The sequence below is a fragment of the Lotus japonicus genome, chromosome 1 (genome assembly GCF_012489685.1).
Source record: "Lotus japonicus ecotype B-129 chromosome 1, LjGifu_v1.2".
Taxonomy (NCBI): domain Eukaryota; kingdom Viridiplantae; phylum Streptophyta; class Magnoliopsida; order Fabales; family Fabaceae; genus Lotus; species Lotus japonicus.
In genome coordinates, this window is record NC_080041.1 from 35,586,338 (window position 1) to 35,606,290 (window position 19,953).

Sequence of the window (19,953 nt, forward strand, 5' to 3'; positions counted from 1 at the left end):
CCAAATCAATCAGGCACTAATTTTTTATAGGATAAAGAGCAATATTTTATCATTATGTACGAAGGTCAATAGCACACTTTCGAGATGACGCAAATAATGAATTTTCAAATTTTAAAATCATTGCTTGAAAAACTTAATGTATTGTGAATATTACGGCGCAAATTAACAATTTCTCATTTCGTCTCAAAATCTCTCGTGCTTTTTATCATTATCCTATCAAAAAATAATTGGTGCGTAATTGATTTGGTGTTATATAGATTGATGCACTATAAATGGTGGAGATTTAATTTGATCCTAATTTGATAGAGATGTTCTCATAATTTTCATGATATATAAAATATCTTTTCATTCCAAAAAAAATGAAGTGTTATGTGTTTGCCATATTTGCTCACAAATTGCGGATAATGTATAATTAGCAGCTTCCACAAAAGGTCATGAAAAGGAGTTGAGTAAAAGGGCAATTGTGGAAGCAATGTCAGTGTCTAGAAGATTGACACATAGATTCATTGCAATCCAACTGGGTTGTTTTTTTTTTTTTTTTTTCTCTCTCCAACAAAGAATAAATTAAGAAAGAAATTATATCCAAAAAAAATCTTTGTTTCTCTTTTAAAGTCTTTTTTGACTTTCTACGTTTCTAGCGTGTGTGAGTCTCCGCAGCCCATCGTTGAACAGAACAGAACAAAAACAAAGCAACCTCGGAAAACAAAGAAAAAATCACAACATACTAATATTGGTTTCATTTCACGCCTTCATAACTCGTATTTATTATCAAATATTCTTTATTTCTGGTCGGTTTTGATTCCTCAAATCTTCACCAGCTTTGAACCTAACACACTTATCCTATACTACTTGATGTTTATCTGAAAAACAATACTGACGATTTTTTCCCTGAAATCTGTTGATAGTTCATCGTACCCACATTTTTATACCATCAAACATTAATTATACTTCCATTTTTATTTTCATTATTTCTGTATATATACATATATATATTCGTTGACAAAAGGGTCTTGTTGGTTGTTGAGGCAGCGAAATGCAAGGTAAAAGAAGGACTCTACTTGAGAGATTTCATTGACTAGTTTTTGTTGCTTTTGCTTTCAACTTTGAATTGTCTTCTGTAATGGATAAGAGCTTTTTCTTTTTCTTTTTCATTTCCATTGCTTCCTCTCCGATCAGGGGAAGATCAAAGATGAGTTTTTGATGCATGGTGATGATTTTCTAATTTGTCTCTGTTTGATTTTATCTTCCAAGCAGGGTGAAGTTTTTTGTGCAGTGATCGGGTGTTAATCTTCTAAAGGTAAATTGCCTGCTATTGTCCTCTGTCTTTCTTGCTATTTCGGTCTTCCGGATTCTATTCATATTTGCATTTGGAGCTGTTTGTTTTGGGAGTGAATGTCTTGTTCAGAGAGAAATGAAATGTCTGAAACCAGATTATTGCTTTGCGTGCACATGAATGTTGTATTGGTTAGAGTGATCAAAACGAATGGATTGCTCGACTTTTGCGCGGTAGATATGTTACGGTTAGAGTGATCAAAACGGATGAATTGCTCGATTTTTTAGGTGGTAGGTATGTGAAGGTCCTACATTGACTAGAAATAAGGCCAAAATAGTCCCTATTGAGGGTAGAGCAATCATCAATTCTAAGATAGATTTTGGGGTAGAGTTAGGCCTAACCTAAATTCTAAGAAGATAGATGATGAAGAACAATGGTGATTCATCACATAATGCATGGGCAAAAGGAACATTGATGCTAAAGTTAGTATTTGAGCATAATTTAGATTTAGATGGATTAAAAGTAAAGATATCATACATCAATTGTGCCATCATCTCCTTACTGTTGAGAATGTAGCTTCTTAAGTGAGTGGTTTTAGCTGCATGGTGTGTTCATGCAACAGATTCCTTTCATTTGTTTATTGGAATGACAAGTTGTTGTTGTACATTACTTTTGCGCAATAGTTTTGTGCAATTCTTTGTACAACAAAGATAGAAAGGAAGATAAGAGAGACTAGTGCGAGATTGACGTGATAAAGTGAAATATAAAGAAAAATAAGTGCTGTAGTAGAAACTATTGTAGGAAAGTATCTTATGAAAAATTCAACTTTTAATAGAATAGTGGATTTAGAGATTCTCTTATAATTTGATCAGATATTGCGCAAGGGATATATATAGGTTTTGTCACTTTTGCGGCCCATTATGCAGTCCAGAACAAATGTTAGTATGCTACATATGGCTGAAGGTGGTCTGGACATGGTATCCTAGGCTGCATGCATGTATGTGGACAATAAATAAGCGGAAATCCGGAGAATCTTATAAGCAAACAAAAACGGGGATCGCAATGTGTGAACTGTCTGTCATGCAGTAAAGAGCTAAGTGTTTCAAATGATTTTACTTAGCTGCAACTAAAGAGTAACAGCGTGTTTGGATGCTGATAGCATTAAAATGTTTCCAACCAATAAAACCATGTACGCGCATAAGCTCCATGTTTTAGCTTCACAAGCACCATGCCTCATCACGTGTTCCCGAGCGCTACAAAACACGCGTTAGCATGTTTTTTCTTCCAACTTCCTTACATGATTTGCGTTGAAAACAGCTTCAAAAGTTTTTAGAATAATGGGGATTAGCTGTCTTTTGTCCATTAACGAAACGATTAATTTAGATTTTGTTTAAATTTCCTTTCATGTTTCGATGTATTTGGCTGAGTTTTACTTAAATATTAGTTAAACTTAATCAGTTTATTAAGTTTCCTAAATGAGAAAAACAATTAATCAGTACATATCCTAACTCTGAAGCAGTATTGTACCTAGCTGGCATTGAGTGTAACGCCTTCTCGATCACAGGCTTCATATGATACTCAATCAGAAAACGCGTGAACGGGCAGTGATTTAAAAGAGATGTTCATGGATGAGTTCAATCTAGATATCCTTGCGGCTTTAGGCATTTTCTTATAAGCTTTTTGATTAATGGTGATTCACAGATCTGGTATAAAGACAGATTCATGAGATTAGCTGCATGAGTTTGAGCTTAATCCAAGTTAATTTGTGTGAGTCTTCTTATATGTCGTTTCATCTCTAATAGTTTTTTTATTGCTTTTGTTTTGTGATTATGGTTTGGATTTCCCATTGAATATGTTTAAATATCTATGATTCTCTTCCTAATCTTTGAGAGAGAAAAATCCAATTTGTTTTAATTAAAATGTTAGGAGGTTTGAAAGAAAATTTATGCTCAGGAGTATCATGAGTATTGTCTTAGAATCAGTGGTAGGCGCATCCCTGATTCGACTAAAATTAAAGGTCATAATGCTCTTTGTGCAGCACAAGCGTGTGGGAGTGTCTCTACGAAAGCCACTCCGACACTCAAGTTAGAGGTTGCTCCGATATCAAGTACTTCAGAGCATGTATTTTTAACCCTTTTCATATAGGAGACGGGTACTAGATCAAGGGGATAGAGAGGGTGATTCCCACATAATCCCACTGATAAGTCTAGGAAATGGTTATTCATGTGATTTAGGGATGGAGAAGGATTTTATTTCTTAATGCCTGTTTTATTTAGGCTTCCTAACCAGGATGTGCCTGAACCTGATAACTTGCGTAGAACACATATTACTCAGTGCTGATAGCTGTGAGCCTTGTTTTCTTCTTTACCTTTCGATAGTGACATACAATTTGAGCAAAGTATTACCTTGGACAACTTGATTCTTCTGATTAGTAACTGGGAAGAAAGTGCATGTTTTCTCTGTCGGAAGTAATATATAAATGGTTAATGATTACTGTTTTCTTTCACTAAATTAATTGGTTGGTTGCTAGGAATCTGAAAACCATATTGCTATACTTCCAGCACAGTGCATTATAAATTATCAGACATAACTGACTTAGTTATGTACTTGTCCTATACTTCTGCATTATATAGTTTTAACAATTTCTCTTCTGTCTTCACAGGTTCTTGCTTTTCTTTAGGTTATTTATTCAACATTGTTTGAGCTGTGGATACTAATTCTTGAAGATCACTTCACTTCTGAGAATCTTTGAAAATCGGGGATTCAAAGAAAAATGGTGGCAAGATCATGCGTGAATTTGGTGGACTTGGTCACAGGGGATTTTTTAAATTTCCCTCAAACTGCCAGAGCTCTTCCGCGAGTTATGACTGTTCCTGGAATCATGTCTGATGTAGATGGTAAACAGAGTAACGATGATGATTTAAATTCCTTCGCATCAGAACAACGTCACAGGATGATTATTGTATCAAATTTTCTTCCTCTCAATGCTGAAAAGGATGAGACCTCTGGCAGATGGTGCTTTACTTATGATGAAGATTCAATTTTTTGGCAGCTAAAGGATGGCCTCTGTGCTGATACAGATGTTGTTTATGTGGGATCTTTGAAAGTTAATGTTCATGAGAGTGAGCAAGAGGAAGTTTCTCTTCAGTTGCTTAAGGAATTCAGTTGTGTGCCTACTTTTATTCCTTCTGACATCCAGAAACAGTTTTATGATGGATTCTGCAAGCAATACTTGTGGCCTCTACTTCATAGCATGTTGCCCATGTATCCAGGTTCTTGCGAACTCTTTGATAGGTCACTGTGGCAGGCTTATGTTTCTGCTAATAGGATATTTGCTGATAAAGTCATGGAGGTCATTAATCCCGAAGTTGATTATGTTTGGATACATGATTATCATCTCATGGTTCTTCCGACAATTCTCCGGAGGCGGCACAGTCGTGTCAAGCTAGGCTTTTTCCTCCATAGTCCATTTCCTTCATCTGAGATTTATCGATCCCTGCCTGTGAGAAGTGAAATTCTGAAAGCACTGCTCAATACAGATTTAATTGGTTTTCACACATTCGATTATGCTCGCCACTTTCTGTCCTGCTGCAGACGAATCCTTGACTTGGAATATGAAAACAAAAAGGGTTACCTTGGAATTGAATACTTCGGCCGTACAGTATTCATTAAAATATTGCCTGCTGGGATTCATATGGGTCGCATTGAATCGGCCCTAAGTCACCCTTCCTGTTCTATGAAAGTTTTAGAAATCTGCAGAGAATTGGAGGGGAGAAAACTTATTATCGGTGTTGATGATATGGATGTATTTAAAGGTGTAAGTTTAAAGTTCTTGGCCATAGAAAAACTTCTGAAGGAATATCCAGAACTGCGGGGTGAAATAGTACTAGTCCAAATTCTAAATCCCCCAAATAGTGCCAGTAAAGATGCTGAGGAAGTAATGGAGGAGGCCAACATTACTGCGGAAATGATAAATGAGAAGTATGGTTTTCCAGGTTACGCTCCTATCGTTATCATTGATCATCATGTTCCTTTTTATGAGAAGGCAGCCTATTATACTTTGGCAGAATGTTGCATTGTGAACGCTGTACGGGATGGTATGAATTTGATTCCATACCAATACATTGTCTGCAGGCAGGGGAGTGCGAAAACGGATGAAGCCTTGGAAATATCTTATGACTCCCCTCGAAGAAGCGCGCTTGTTGTTTCTGAGTTCATAGGTTGCTCCCCATCTCTTAGTGGAGCAATCAGGGTAAATCCGTGGGATATCAATGATGTAGCTGAAGCACTAAGATCAGCTATTATGATGTACGATAAAGAGAAGAAATTCCGGCATGAGAAGCACTATAAGTATGTTAGTTCTCATGATGTGGCTTACTGGGCCCGGCATTTCGAGCAAGATCTAGTTTTCTCTTGCAAGGATCACTACGCGAAATGTTTCTGGGGCCTTGGCTTTGGCCTGAATTTCAGAGTTTTGGCCCTCTCTCCGAGTTTTAGGAAGCTGTGCACACATCAAATTGGCTCTGCATATAAAAGGGCAGATTGCAGGGCAATCTTTTTGGATTATGATGGTACTATTGTACCTCAAGCTTCCATTGTAAAAGCTCCAAGTCCTGAAGTTGTATCTGTGCTAAATAATCTCTGCAGTGACCCTAACAATACTGTGTTTATTGTTAGCGGCCGGGGGAAAACATCACTGGGTGAATGGCTTGATCAGTGTGAGAACCTTGGTATAGCGGCTGAGCACGGTTATTTTACAAGGTTAGTGTTTTTGTAATTGGTTCTGCATTTCAACTGTTAATCATAATGACATCTCTTAAATACCTCCCATATCATATGGGGAAAAAAAAAGGATGAAATTGAAGAACGAAAATGAATAGATAGTGGTTTTTGTCCTGGGCTTTCAGCATCATTGGCTTATTATTTTCTGCACAGTAAAATTTTGAATTGTCCTTTTAGTACATGTTTATATCAGAGTTTTTGCTTCCTATGGTCTAGTAGCTGTCATGTTACTGGTAAATTCTTCAAAACTGATGGTATTATTTGATCATTGCCACAGGTGGGGTAAAGAATCAAGCTGGGAAATGAGTCATGCAGACACAGATTTTACATGGAAAAGGATTGCTGAACCCGTTATGAGATCATATACTGAGGCGACAGACGGCTCCTACATAGAGACCAAAGAGAGTGCATTGGTATGGCATTACTATGACGCTGCTCCTGATTTCGGATCATGGCAAGCCAGGGAGCTCTTGGATCACCTTGAAAATGTGCTCGCAAATGAACCTGTAGTAGTAAAAAAGGGTCAGCATATTGTTGAAGTCAAGCCTCAGGTACACACATACCTATCCTTCCACATCTCAACCTGTTAAAGTTCTCAGGGTTTCAAATTGCGGTTGCGGAATATGAAACCCTGATTGTTCTCAAAATCTGATATTGGCTAATCAACATTGCAGGGGATTACTAAAGGGTTAGTTGTACAGCAAGTTCTGTCTAGACTAACAACCATGAAAGGAAAATCGCCGGATTTTATACTTTGCATCGGAGATGATAGATCTGATGAGGACATGTTCGAGAGCATATTGACCAAATCTGACAGTGCAACTTCATCCTCAGCACCAGAAATCTTTGCCTGCACTGTTGGCCAAAAACCAAGCAAAGCAAGATACTACCTAGATGATACCATGGACGTGATGGCGCTACTTACCGCTTTGGGGTCTGAATCAAGATCTTCTACAGAAGCCCCTTCTGAAAAAGCAAACTTCTGCGTTGAGAGAACTGTTTAAAATTTACATCTTTTCTCTGTTTAGGTACCAGTTACATAGGATACAGACTCAGTGGTTTATGGTTTTTATAAGATGTAGACATGCATGCATGCTTTAAGGATAGTTTTAAGTCTGAGTAGTTTCGGTTGTTTAGAATGTTGCAGCTTTAGGTTTAGAAGCTAAGCAGCTGGTAAAAATGATTGGTTTTATTGGTTGGCAGGGGTGTCAAGTGGATGTTTCTCTTGGTTTCGATTAAAGGATGCTGGATATATTCATGGATTACAGAGTATAGGCACTCTAGCTGTATGAAAATCCGTTGTTTTATCATACTGAAGCTCATTCGGCATCAGGGTTTTAAATTGCAGTTGCGTTACGGAACTGCGGACAGAAACAGATTATGCGGCCGCAATTATCATCCCAAACAGGGACTCCAACTCCAAAACCCTTTACATTGCGGCCGCAATTTTAAACCCTATTCGGCATAAATACCTACATCATTGCCTAATGCAGTGAAGCGGACTTATGCACCAATCGGGAAACTAAACTACAGAATTCACCTTTGTTGAAATCCAACACAACAATAGAATCCATTTCTATATAAAACTGCATTGCCCAACAACCAAGTGATCATAGCATCACATGTCATGACTATTTAGCTTTATTACTTGAATAGAGACCTCGGTGTTGAAAATGGTAAACTGAAATAGTTAGGAAAGAACTGAAATGAAGGCGATTCAAGTAAGTATTTTTGTCTAAATCACATAACATAACAGTACCTGCAAGTTAAGAATAAATGGAGAATGTATTCTAATTTCTATGTGCCATTGTTGAATGGAAAAGAAATGTATCATGGTATAGAATCAATGTACTTTTAACTGAACCTTATGGTTTCTTTCTTTGTCATGCGCCATGCTTCTCAGATAATTTAGGACAATGGAGCTTTGAGCATTCCAGCTAGTTTCAAAAGAAAGAATTTGGAGTTAGACAAAATAATTAGAACTCCCCTGAGGTTAATCATTATTGCACACACTGACCTCGCCTCTAATAACTAACAAGACACTAACCACCCTTTTTTATACGGAAACATTGCACTAACCTCCCTTAAAGTTTATCACTATGACACTGACCTCCCCTGAGATTTATCCTTTTACCACCCCTCTATTTTTCAAATTGATATATGCAGGAGGGGAGGTTAATGTATTTTGCAAACTAGAGGGGAGGTTAGTGTAATAATATTAAACCTCTTTATAGTCATTATTAAAAATCTGGTCATTCCTGCAGTTTTTTTTATTGTTATGAATTTTTCTGCCCAGATTTTAATTTTTTTCTTCTGGATTTTAATCAATGGAAAAATGAAAAATCTCAAGAAATGTTAATTTTTTTACGAACATCCACATATTTTTCGTGTGGATTTAAATGCAAAAACTTCATGTAAATTTACATACGAAATAAATTACCAACAAGCTTGTTTTCTGAAATTCGTAGCAAGATATACACAATTCTTTGTTGAACGTAGGCACGTAGCAAAGATTCTGAATAACATTTGAGAATCACGTAAACAGAATAGAACGTCTCAACACCTGAATTGGATTCGGTCAAATAGATCGCATCCAGGCTTTCAACTTTTTTTTTGGTCAATTTTTGAACTTATGATTGACTCTTTGCAGTTGAATGAGTTGGACTAGGTTGAGACTTCTGGTATTGGACCTCAAAGTACGCCTTATTTGGTCCACAACAATTCAAAATTAAAAGGTATGTACTAGAAAATAATCTTATATTTTAATATTGTATTATTTACGTATCAAATTAAATAGGCTTAATAGCACTTTTGGTCCCCCACGTTTAAAAAATGTGCAATAATAATCCCCCACGTTTAAAAATAGCATAATAGTACCTCAACGTTTATCTCCGTTAGCAGTTTTGGTCCCCCGGCTCCTTTCCGTTAAAAACTTAACGTTTTTGTGTGACATGGCTTTTTTTTTCCTGATGTGGCACTCAGACTAGGAGAGAGAAAGGTTTTGGGGGGAAATCACAACACGTGAGAATCACGTGCTCATTATCTGACCTAATTCAAGCCCCAATCCCCAATTAGTAACCCTAGGTCCAAAATTGCCCTAAATCTACAATACCCATCTCGACGCCGGTGAGGGTGTGCGATTGTGGTGTTGAGGAGCTGCGATTGTGGTGCTGAGGACCTACGATTACGAGCGAGGACGACGGTGGTGAGAACCTGCGATTGCGAGCGAGGTCGACGGTGGTGAGGACCTGCGATTGCGATAGAGATGGCGAAGGATTCGAAGAAGAATGGTGTGTCAAAGAAGACAACTGCCTCTCCAAGTCAAAAGAAGACCCCTCCAAGGCAAAAGAAGAACACTCCGACAAAAGAGAAAGAGAGGGTGGTCCCAGAGAAGATGGTCCCAGAGAAAAGGCCTCCAAACTTGGACTATTGGAACCTTGGAGCCGATGTGCCCTCTCACTATGTTGCCAGGTGCCTTTTTTTATTGCATATGATGTCTAAGTATTGTGAATCTTGGTTGAATTTTTTATTGCCTATTGTATTCATGTCTCAGTGTTGTCGGTTGCATCTTTTATTGCCTATTTTAGTCATGTCTTAGTCCATTCAATGCATTGATGTGTGTTATTTAATTGATAAGTTTGTTTGGTATGTTATTTAATTGAATCCCTGTCTTGTTTGTGCTTGCATGTGGTCCATGAGATTTCCTTTAAAGTTTATTCTATTGTCTTTCTACAGGCCTATTGTTGCCCATGTGATAACCATGAAAGTGCATCATAGGGGTGAAATTACATTTGACCCAAATATGCCCTATGAAAGTGGGCTCTGCCAATCCTTTGAACATATGGATGTGGATCACATTTCATCCATTGTGGTGGGTAATTTGGTAAAGTACTTGGGATATCCCAGCTTCAAATGCTTGTGGTATAGGCATGTGGCTAGTGATGGGTCTGTCTGCTTTAGTCCACTTTCCAATGATGAAGATGTTAGAGAATTCTTTGAAAATGTTAAAGGTGTAGCTGAAGTTGATATTTATGTTGAACACCTAGTGGAAGATCCAAATATTGTTCCTCTAATTGCTTACAAGAGTGCTGAAGATACTCCTGAGGTATTGCAAGTTGGTTCTGAAAGTGATGATGAGGTATTGCAAGACAGGGAGGGTGAGACTGAGACAGTCAAGGAGGCTGAGTTAGTGCAAGACAAGGATGGTCAAAGTGTGCAGGAAATTCAGATTGATGCTGAGGTAATGAAATTATGATTTAATTTTTGTGTAAGTTGAAATAAAGTTACCCTTTAAGTTGTCATGAAAAAAGAGATTTATGCTTAGTTGTGTTTTTGGATAATCAAAAGGTTCTCCAACCTGAACAGAGAAGAGGTGCTGAGTTAGAGCAACACAGGGAGGCTGAAGAAGGGCATGAAAAGGAAAGTGAGGCTGAGGTAATTAAATAATGAATAGTTTGTGAATTAAAGCTACACTTTAAGTTTCCATGAAAAAAATATTGATGCTTAGTTTTGTTTTCAGATTGTTGTCAATGATGAACAGAGGAGAAGTGCTGAGTTAGAGCAAGACAAGGAGGCTGAAGAAGCGCATGAAAAAGAATTTGAGGCTGAGGTAATTAAATGGGTTTATTACTTAATGTTTAATTTGTGAATTGATGCTATAATTTAAGTTGCCATGAAAAAAATATTGATGCTTAGTTTTGTTTTCAGGTTGTTGTCAATGATGGACAGAGGAGAGGTACTGAGTTAGAGCAAGACAAGGAGGGTGAGTCAGTGCAAGAAAAAGAAATTGAGTCTGAGGTAATTAAATGATCAGTTACTTAATGTTTAATTTGTTATTGAGTCTGAGGTAATGAGTTAAGCAAAATTTCTTGTTTAAGTTGTGAATTAAAGTTGGTCTTTAAGTTATCATGAAAATTATATTGCTGATCAGTTTGTTGTCAATTAGGAACAGATTCGTGATGTGGATGACAATGATGAAGTAACTGAAAATGACAAGGGGGTAGATAAGGGAAAAAGAAAGGCCAGTGAGGTTCTTCTCAGTGATGAAGATGAGGATTCTGATGCTGAATTTGATCCAAATGATGAAGAGGCATCCTCTGATTTTTCAATGGATGACAGTGACTACGAAGAAGATTGGGATTGGCTATGTGTGCTTCCTAAAGAGTCTCTGCTGAATATAGCTGAGGCCAATCCAGATCCCACTTTTGCAGAAGGTTCTACTGATCAATATACTCAAGCTGTGAATGAGTCAAGGAACCTGGAGCCTAGTACATATGAGGAATTTGAAGATGAGGATGGTGATTCTGAGGACTTAGAAAGTCCATCAGAAAGCGATGATGAAGGAAAAAGTAGAAGGAAATATCCTAAGTTCAAACCTACTGAAGATGGGGAGGTGGTTCATCTTGAGTTAGGTCTGACTTTCAACAACAAAGATCAGTTTAAGGATGCTGTCAGTGATTTTGCTATCCAAACCAAGAAGAATCTGACAATCACCAAAAATGATAAAAAGAGGATGGTGGTTAAATGTGTTAAGGAGTGTCCATTCTACCTGAGAGCCAGCAAGACTCCTTCAAGGCCTATCTGGCAAATTGTAAGCTTCCATAACAACCATAATTGCTGCAGGACAGCCAGTAATAGGCAGGCAAAGACATTTTGGCTTGCTAAGAAATTTATGCAAATTCTGAAACACACTCCAGATTTGAAAGTGAGGGGCTTGATAGAGGAGGCAAGGGTCAGGTGGGGCATTGTGATAGGGAGGTACAAGGCATACAGGGCAAAGGTCAAGAATCTAGAGATGTTGCATGGTGCAAGTGTGGAGCAATACAGTCACCTGAGGCAGTATGCTCCTGAATTGCTGAGAAGCAATCCTGGATCCACAGTCATTATAAAATCAGCAGTGGGAGTACATGGCCCAGTCTTTGAGAGGATCTACATCTGCTTTCAAGCTACTAAGACTGCATTTGCCAAGCACTGTAGACCCTTAATTGGGTTGGATGGCTGCTTCCTTAAGAGACTATATGGTGGTCAACTTCTGTCAGCCGTAGGCAAAGATGGAAACAACCAAATGTTTCCAGTAGCATTTGCAGTAGTGGAAGCTGAAACTAAGGATTCCTGGACTTGGTTCTTGAACATTCTACTACATGATCTGAATAGTGTTAAACCTCAAAATTGGGCATTCATCTCTGACCAGCAAAAAGTAATTATGTTTAGACTTTTCCCTTTGTCTTATTTTACATTATGTTATTTTTCTCTAATGTTACATTCATCTCTATTGCATTGTTAGAGATTGGTTCCTGCTATTGCTGAATTGGGTCCAGATGTTGAACACAGATTGTGTGTCAAACACTTATACAGTAATTTCAGGAAGAGGTTCCCAGGAGAAGAGTTGAAGAATGCTTTATGGTCTGCTGCAAGGGCTAGCACAGAACCACAATGGAAAACTGCAATGGATAACATGAAGGAATTGAATCAAGATGCTTGGCTGGAAATGATGCATGTACCTCCTAAGATGTGGACAAGATCAGCTTACAGCCCACACACACACTGTGATCTCCAGGTTAACAACATGTGTGAGGCATTTAATAGGTCTATCTTGGAGCATAGAGACAAGCCTATTATCACTTTGCTTGAGGGGCTGAAATTTTATCTCACTAATCGCATTGTGAAGCAGAATGATCTAATGCTTAGGTGGAGAAATAGTCAGCTGTGTCCAATGATTCAGCAAAAGCTTGATATTATAAAGAACCATTCAGAGAGGTGGAGACCTAACTGGAATGGTGATATTGCACATGGACTATTTGAAGTACAGAGGGACAATGATAAGTGTGCTGTCAATGTAGAGCTAAGGACATGCGCTTGTAGGAGATGGGATCTGACTGGGATTCCCTGTGTGCACGCTGTGGCCTGTATGTGGTATAATAACCATGTGCCAGAGAATTATGTGGACATGGCATACAGGTAATGCAAATAATTTTTCTTAAGTAATAATGCATTATGTTGATTAACAAACTAACAATTTGTTTCTATGTTTTTCAGGAGGCACACATTTCTGAATACATACAGCCACATAATCCTCCCAAACAATGGGCCCAAATTATGGCCAGATGTGGAAGCAGCACCTCTAAATCCCCCTTATGTGAGGAGGGCCCCGGGAAGGCCAAAAAAACAGAGGAACAAGGCAAATGATGAGCCTAGCAACCCTAATAGGCTGAGGAGGATTAGTTCCACTGTGAGATGTAGAAGGTGTGGAGAGCCTGGACACAACAAGAGAACCTGCAAAGGTAAAACTGCAGCTGATAGGACAATCCTAGTAGGAGGCAATGAGGTAATGAATTTACTTGTGCTTACCAATTAAATTTTGTCAAAGTTGTGAATTTACTTTAGTGGATTGTGTTTGATTTCAGGCAAATACTCAAGTTCTTCAACCTGAACAGAGAAGGACTACTAGAAATAGAGGTCAGAAGAGGAATGCTCAATCTGGACCAGGTGAAACTTCAGCTCAAGGTGCTGCAAATAACCAGCCTGCACCCTCTGCTCCAGCAAATTCACAGGCTCAACAAACTGATGCTCAATCTTCTCAGCCTGCACCCACTGCTCCAGCAAATTCTCAGGCTCAACAAACTGGTGCTCCATCTTCTCAGCCTCAGCACATAGCTACTGCATATTCTCAGCCTGCACCTACTGCCACTACATCTCAGCCAAATGCACCAAGGAGGAGAGGAAGAAAGAGGAATGCAGAAGCAATTAGTGGCACTCAGTAGTGTTTTTAGATCTGTTATTCTATTTTTATGAACCTATTGTCCTGTGGATGGTGTTTTTAAGTCTGTGTTTTTTGAGGTCTTGTAATGAACCTAGTCTTGTTGTGTATGTATCTGGTATGGACCAAGTATGTTTTGGATGGTTATGTAGGTTTTTTGGATGGTGGATTTTGCTGATGTAACAACTATGGCTATTCCTTCTTATTTATGAGACTCTGTTGAAGTAACAACTATGTTCCTTCCTATTAGGAATACATGCATATTATGTCAATGCCTATTATGAGTCCATTCTTATTGAATTCATGCATTTTATACATTCACTCATTCACAGGATCAATTCATGCATTTTATACATTCACACATTCAAGTGAATTCAATCCAAGCTGCCATGAAAAAAATTGCATCAAATTTAAGATACATATAACCTCAAACAGAATTGCATAAAATTCAACTCAATGGAAACACAATTGGCAAATTTCATTTCTTGCATCAAAGGATCCTAATGGAAGTACATAAGTGCATTCACTTTCTCAAAGGATTTTTTTCCCATCTTAATGGAAGTACATTCCTACTTCCTTACAAAATACATTCCTACTTCCTTATATTCCTACTACCCCAACTAGTATTCCTACTTCCTTACATAAGCTACCAACAACACAAGGATCACAATTATTGACATGAACAAAAAGGCAAGTAGGATCCTCTCTTTCTTCTTCAGGTCTTCATTCTTCTTGGTTAAGACAACAATCAACTTCTTCTCCCTAGCATTACAATTGTCATCAGCATCATGCCATTGGAAGAAGTTGCATACCTTCTTACGATGCACCTGTAATTTTAAGTTAGTTATACAGATCAGGGAAGAAGAAAATAGCCACTGATTCAACAACTCAATAATCTTACAAACCTCAAACAGCCCACAACCATAAAACCTCCTTCCACGATTCACCCCAGTCCATGTTGTCACCAATGGACTTTCAACCCCACATTCACACAGCACTACTCGTCGCCTCATCTCAGAACCAGTCGAAACATCGCGAGAGCCAGACAACCCATGAGAACCATCGTTTCTTCTGTGCGATTCAGGTACCCTGCGACTCGAATCAGCTTCTAAATCCCTCCAATTAGGTGTGGCTGAAGATCCTCCCATGGTTAGAGCTCGCGATATTGGGATTTGGGGGAGAAGAAGAGGAATTAGGGCTCGCGATTTTGGGTTTTGAGGGAGAAGAAGAGGAATTAGGGCTCGCGATTTTGGGTTTTGAGGGAGAAGAAGAGGAATTAGTTTTGGTGATTTTAGGATTTGAGGGAGAAGAAGAGGAATTAGGGTTAGTGATTTTCAGATTTAGGGAAGAAGATGATAAAAGAGAAGGTGATTCTCACGTGAGGGGCATGTGATTTCCCCCCAAAACCTTTCTCTCTCCTAGTCTGAGTGCCACATCAGGAAAAAAAAAGCCATGTCACACAAAAACGTTAAGTTTTTAACGGAAAGGAGCCGGGGGACCAAAACTGCTAACGGAGATAAACGTTGAGGTACTATTATGCTATTTTTAAACGTGGGGGATTATTATTGCACATTTTTTAAACGTGGGGGACCAAAAGTGCTATTAAGCCAATTAAATATTAATGTTCATGAATGATAGCTCAACGTTTTCCGATGGAGCAAAAAATGAATGATAGCTCAACTAGTAAGAGACGAGGGCATATGAGTTGAGGAGGGAAATGTCAATCCTTCAAGAATGTAATTTTTTTTTCGATATATAAAAAAATTGAAAATTAAACATAAAAATATTATACTTTCTTTTATTTTCATAATTATAATTTGCTTTTAACCAATTCACAAATTAGTTAGGATTATGTAACCAAAAAAAGATAATGTAATAAAAAAAATTAGTTAGGATTAAACGATTAGTCTTATGAGACTCCCTACCAACAACTAACTTTTTTGGGCTCAAACTCACGTCATCATTCTTACCGGTTCAGTTTTCCTATCATTATACAAACACGCTGATTTATGGGTTGTAGTTTAGGGTTACCCTTACTAATAAAACATTAAAATTACATATGTAATTCAAATTAAGCGACAAAATTATGTTTAAACTGAATCAAATTTAGGCAATTTCTCAGCTACTCAAATAAGACTGGAGAAGTTTCATATCCTTTAACTTTAATTTGTAAGTTAGAAAAAAACTTCAATTTGTCATGATTTTTTTCTCCAACAAACTTTTATAATTTATAATTTAGTTTAGTCCTTTATACTATAATAATGAACTGAATGGTTCCTTAACCCTCTCATATTAAAAGAGTATATAAACTAGAGAGCAATCATTTTTGAGGTGTGAAAAGTTAGAGAAAAAGAGAGATATGAAGAAAAGATACAGAAAGTAAAGATGTAATAGGTGATTTGATTGATAGAGAAAAGAAAAATAAATAGAAAATGAAGATGAAAAATGAGTGAAAATGTGTATAAATCATAACTTCATAAACTAACCCAATAAAATTTATTTACAAGACTATCTATTTTTTTTTGTTAATGAATCTTATGGAATTGAACTCAAAGGTTGCCAAACGACACTTATAACATACAAGACCCTAAAAGAGTGCTACAACAATACACAAATACATAAGGAATCGAAGAACAAACACACACACACTCAAGCATGAAATTGACACATACAACATAAAACATGAAGTAAAACCTCAAGAGCCAAACAAAAACATCTAAAACCCCCAAATTAAACTGAATAGCTAATTGAGTTCTGAGCGGGAAAGATTGTTCCATTTTATACCGCGCTCCCATATGGACAGCATAAACCACTCTGCCGATGTTCCAAATTGTGCAGCTATTACGGAAGCCCAACACGAGACTCCAGCAGCACCAAATAGGGGTCAATTATCTAAACTGAAAATCTTGGGGAAATAGACAGGCTTCTTCTGCAGATCCAAAACAATTCACCCTTTTATGTTTGACTTTTATGAATCTGTTCTTTTTGTTGGGCTTCGGCCCGTCTCAAATAAAAAAATATTTTATCTAAAATAAAAGGTTGTTTTTGACCAAAAAAAAAAAAAAAGGTTGTTTAAATGTATAAAATATTAAAATCCCAAATAGATATGCATGACCATGAGAGCGACACAATAAAGAATCATCAAATCAGTGCAGCATATTCTGGAACGGCTAGTATGCTCTTTGCCTACCCAATCACAAAATTATCATTCACCATTCATTGGAAGTATTAAAACCACAGCTGTATCGTATACACCCTCCGGTCACATGTATAAGCAAAAATTTTTTTTTTTAGATATGTATCTAGTCATTCATTTAACTAGATACCTTCATTAAATGAATCTACCTAAAAAGTGTTTTTTTTTTTATATATATATGTGACCGGAGGATGTACGTAACGTTATTGTTCGCGCTTACTCAGTCACTCATATATCATATATATGTGAATGATTGATTCGGGTTAGGATAGAATCCCAATTCACAATATTCCACATATATAAAATACTCACTACACTAAAATTGCATCATTCTAACAACACTATCAGTATCATGGAGGAGCTTGATTCAACCGGCAACTGGCAAGACACCTCAAACTCCCTCTGCTGCTTCGGCTCCCGTCGCTCCACCACCTCCTGGTGGGAGCGCGTGCGGGCCACGTCATTCTGGTCCGAATCTCGCTCCTCCGAGTCACATCCAACGACTTGGAGCGCCGGTGACCGGTGGTGGTCACGCGGGTTCATGAGAGCGCGCGAGTGGTCGGAGATCGTAGCGGGGCCACGCTGGAAGACGTTCATCCGGCGGTTCAGCCGTAACCGGAGCGGCAGTAGTTCACGGCACGCTGGAAAGTACCAATACGACCCCTTGAGTTACGCGTTGAATTTCGATGAGGGTCCGGGGCAAAACGGGGATTTCGAAGATGACGTTGTTTCTGATGGGTTTCGGAATTTCTCCGCCCGTTATGCTATGGCTCCTCCTTTGAGACAAGACGTCGTCGTTTCTGGTTGAGGCTGATTTCACGAGGTTAGCGTGAGTGGTACTGGTAGGTAGTCACCTAGTGTCATGTTTATCTGTTTCATTTTTTATAAAAAGAAAAAGAATAATTGAGAGTGCATTTTAGAAAAATTGATACTTATGTGGATGTAACTATGGATATATCTTCAGTCAAAAATAAAAAAAACGATGTATATATATGCATGTATATTATGACAATTTCAGTAGTGAATTTCACTCTTGTGTGTTGGTTGGTGTTGGTTTCATTCTTTGCAATTTCTGCTGTATATTTTTATTTCTTATTATGTTTCATTTTTAGTGGATATTGTAGTTAATTCAAAAAATATATCCAGCTGTACTCGAATGATAGTTCAAGTGGTAGGACCTCGAAATGATAGTTCAAGTGGTAGGAGTTAGAATACATATGGGTTGAGTGAGGGAAGTCCAGGGATCAATCCTTAGCGGATGCAATTTATCTTTCCGATGTAAAAAAATATATCTAGCTATGTGTGATAGCTATGTGTGATAGTTAGATTGGTGGTTAAAATAACAACCAGTTAGTTGTGTAACTACAAGTGTTAAGCCTAGCACTATAAATATAAATATAAGGTAGCAGTGTTAATCAAATCCAACTGAGGCTTAGCGCGCAACTCATAAGGAGGTGAAGAAGAAGGATTAGAAAGCCCTGTTATTTATACATCGTTGTGTTGATTCAAAGGTGTTTGAGAAGAAGATCTCAGGTGCGAAGACTTCGAAAGAAACATGGGATTTGCTGGTGAAATACTATGGTGGCGATGCGAAGGTAAAGAAGGTTTGACTTCAATCTTTAAGGAGGCATATGAATTGCTTCAAATGAAGGTTGATTAGTTAGTCCATTGCAAAGTATATTTTTCAAGATTGGTGACTCTAAGAAATCAAATGAAGAGCAATGATGAAGAATTGTCTAAACAAGCAATTGTGGAAAAGGTGTTACGCATGTACCCTAAGATTTGATCATAAGAGAAATTGAAGAATGGAACTGGAAAATGGGGAGTGAGTAGCAGCCAAGTTTTCCCAGTTGGAATTGAAAATGATCAACCAGGGACTAATGAACCTGGGCCATTTCAAGATGAAAATGAAATGCACTCCATGGTGCAATCAACAATGAGTCTGGTGATGACGCAACAAGCAATAATTCTGGGGTTGAAGAAATTGATCAAGTTCAGACAAAACCAAGACCAATTAGGCTGAGAATATTGCCTACAAAATTGAATGAGTTTCAAGTAACTTCAGACAATGCAGTAGATGAGGATGTAGATCTAATTCACTTTGCTATGGTAGCAGATTCAAAACCAATAAGCTATAAAGAAGCATTGAGAGAGCAAGTTTGGAAGAATGCTATGGTGGAAGAATTGAAAGCTATTGAAAAGAATCAAACCTGGAAACTGTCAAAATTACCTCATGACAATAAGTCTATTGATGTTAAATGAGTCTTCAATCTTCAAGGTTTATTAAGTTAAGTCCCAAGGGGAAATTTGTGAAGCATAAAGCCAAACTAGTGGCAAAAGGGTTTTTACAAAAACTTGGACTTGATTATTCTAAGGTGTTTGCACCAGTTGCCAAGCTTGAAACTATAAGACTGGTTGTTGCTCTAGCTTGTAGAAGAGGTTGGTCTCTGTTTCACATTGATGTAAAATAAGCACTCCTAAATGGACCTCTAGAAGAGGAGGTATATGTCACTCAACCACCAGGGCTTAAGCCGAAAGGTAAAGAAAATATGGTGTATAGGCTGAACAAGGCTTTGTATGGACTTAAACAGGCACCAAGTGCCTGGAGATTCCTTCTTTGTGGAGCATGGTTTCAGGAAATGCTCAGTAGAGTATGGTGTTTATGTAAGAAGGGAAAATGACAAGATGACTATTGGTGTGCCTATATGTTGATAATCTATTAATTACTAGAGACTGTAGTAAGTTCAATATGAAACTGTGCAGTCCCTCCAAAACACCCACTAAAACTAACCTGAACCTGGAAGGGTTGATAAGTGAAGGGAATGTTAATACAATTAAGTTCAAGCAGCTTATTGGATCTTTGAGGTATCTTTGTAACAGGAGGCCTGATATTAGCATTATAGCAGCTTATTCATGATTGAACCAAAGAAATCACACCTTCTAGCT

At 37.8% G+C, this 19,953-nt stretch overlaps 3 protein-coding genes across 5 annotated transcripts; 2 read left to right on the top strand and 1 right to left on the bottom strand.

The window, feature by feature from the left end:
- Window positions 1–672: 672 nt before the first annotated feature.
- On the top strand, window positions 673–7,384 carry LOC130734540 (probable alpha,alpha-trehalose-phosphate synthase [UDP-forming] 9). 2 transcript variants are annotated; one of them, XM_057587000.1, is made up of 5 exons: window positions 673–1,040; window positions 1,255–1,297; window positions 3,936–6,034; window positions 6,333–6,606; window positions 6,730–7,384. In XM_057587000.1, exons 3-5 carry the CDS (start codon window positions 4,047–4,049, stop codon window positions 7,057–7,059), a joined length of 2,592 nt encoding a protein of 863 aa, XP_057442983.1. In that variant the 5' UTR covers window positions 673–1,040; window positions 1,255–1,297; window positions 3,936–4,046; the 3' UTR covers window positions 7,060–7,384. The 2 variants fall into 2 exon arrangements, with proteins under 2 accessions (XP_057442983.1, XP_057442984.1); XM_057587001.1 differs by lacking the exons at window positions 673–1,040; window positions 1,255–1,297 and adding an exon at window positions 2,900–3,040.
- Window positions 7,385–9,881: 2,497 nt separating this feature from the next.
- LOC130734541 (uncharacterized) lies at window positions 9,882–14,084 on the top strand. Of its 2 annotated transcripts, none has more exons than XM_057587002.1 (8): window positions 9,882–10,295; window positions 10,403–10,489; window positions 10,575–10,664; window positions 10,763–10,852; window positions 11,001–12,251; window positions 12,339–13,012; window positions 13,091–13,379; window positions 13,459–14,084. In XM_057587002.1, the coding sequence occupies exons 1-8, from the start codon at window positions 9,897–9,899 to the stop codon at window positions 13,813–13,815; spliced, it is 3,237 nt and encodes a 1,078-aa protein (XP_057442985.1). In that variant the 5' UTR covers window positions 9,882–9,896; the 3' UTR covers window positions 13,816–14,084. The 2 variants fall into 2 exon arrangements, with proteins under 2 accessions (XP_057442985.1, XP_057442986.1); XM_057587003.1 differs by having other exon boundaries at window positions 11,007–12,251.
- A 303-nt stretch (window positions 14,085–14,387) lies between these two features.
- Window positions 14,388–15,413, bottom strand: LOC130734542 (uncharacterized). The gene is made up of 2 exons (XM_057587004.1): window positions 14,717–15,413; window positions 14,388–14,638 (listed from the first exon to the last, which is right to left on the bottom strand). The coding sequence occupies exons 1-2, from the start codon at window positions 14,957–14,959 to the stop codon at window positions 14,441–14,443; spliced, it is 441 nt and encodes a 146-aa protein (XP_057442987.1). The 5' UTR covers window positions 14,960–15,413; the 3' UTR covers window positions 14,388–14,440.
- Window positions 15,414–19,953: the final 4,540 nt, after the last annotated feature.

Bases quoted from the DNA above. Each gene is read 5' to 3' on its own strand.
- LOC130734540 (XM_057587000.1), top strand. From the start codon at position 4,047: ATGGTGGCAAGATCATGCGTGAATTTGGTGGACTTGGTCACAGGGGAT. The intron at 6,035-6,332 runs GTTAGTGTTTTT...TCATTGCCACAG, and splicing joins GAGCACGGTTATTTTACAAG to GTGGGGTAAAGAATCAAGCT. The intron at 6,607-6,729 runs GTACACACATAC...TCAACATTGCAG, and splicing joins TTGTTGAAGTCAAGCCTCAG to GGGATTACTAAAGGGTTAGT.
- LOC130734541 (XM_057587002.1), top strand. From the start codon at position 9,897: ATGGATGTGGATCACATTTCATCCATTGTGGTGGGTAATTTGGTAAAG. The intron at 10,296-10,402 runs GTAATGAAATTA...GATAATCAAAAG, and splicing joins AAATTCAGATTGATGCTGAG to GTTCTCCAACCTGAACAGAG. The intron at 13,013-13,090 runs GTAATGCAAATA...TATGTTTTTCAG, and splicing joins TATGTGGACATGGCATACAG to GAGGCACACATTTCTGAATA.
- LOC130734542 (XM_057587004.1), bottom strand. From the start codon at position 14,959: ATGGGAGGATCTTCAGCCACACCTAATTGGAGGGATTTAGAAGCTGAT. The intron at 14,639-14,716 runs GTTTGTAAGATT...TTAAAATTACAG, and splicing joins ATGGTTGTGGGCTGTTTGAG to GTGCATCGTAAGAAGGTATG.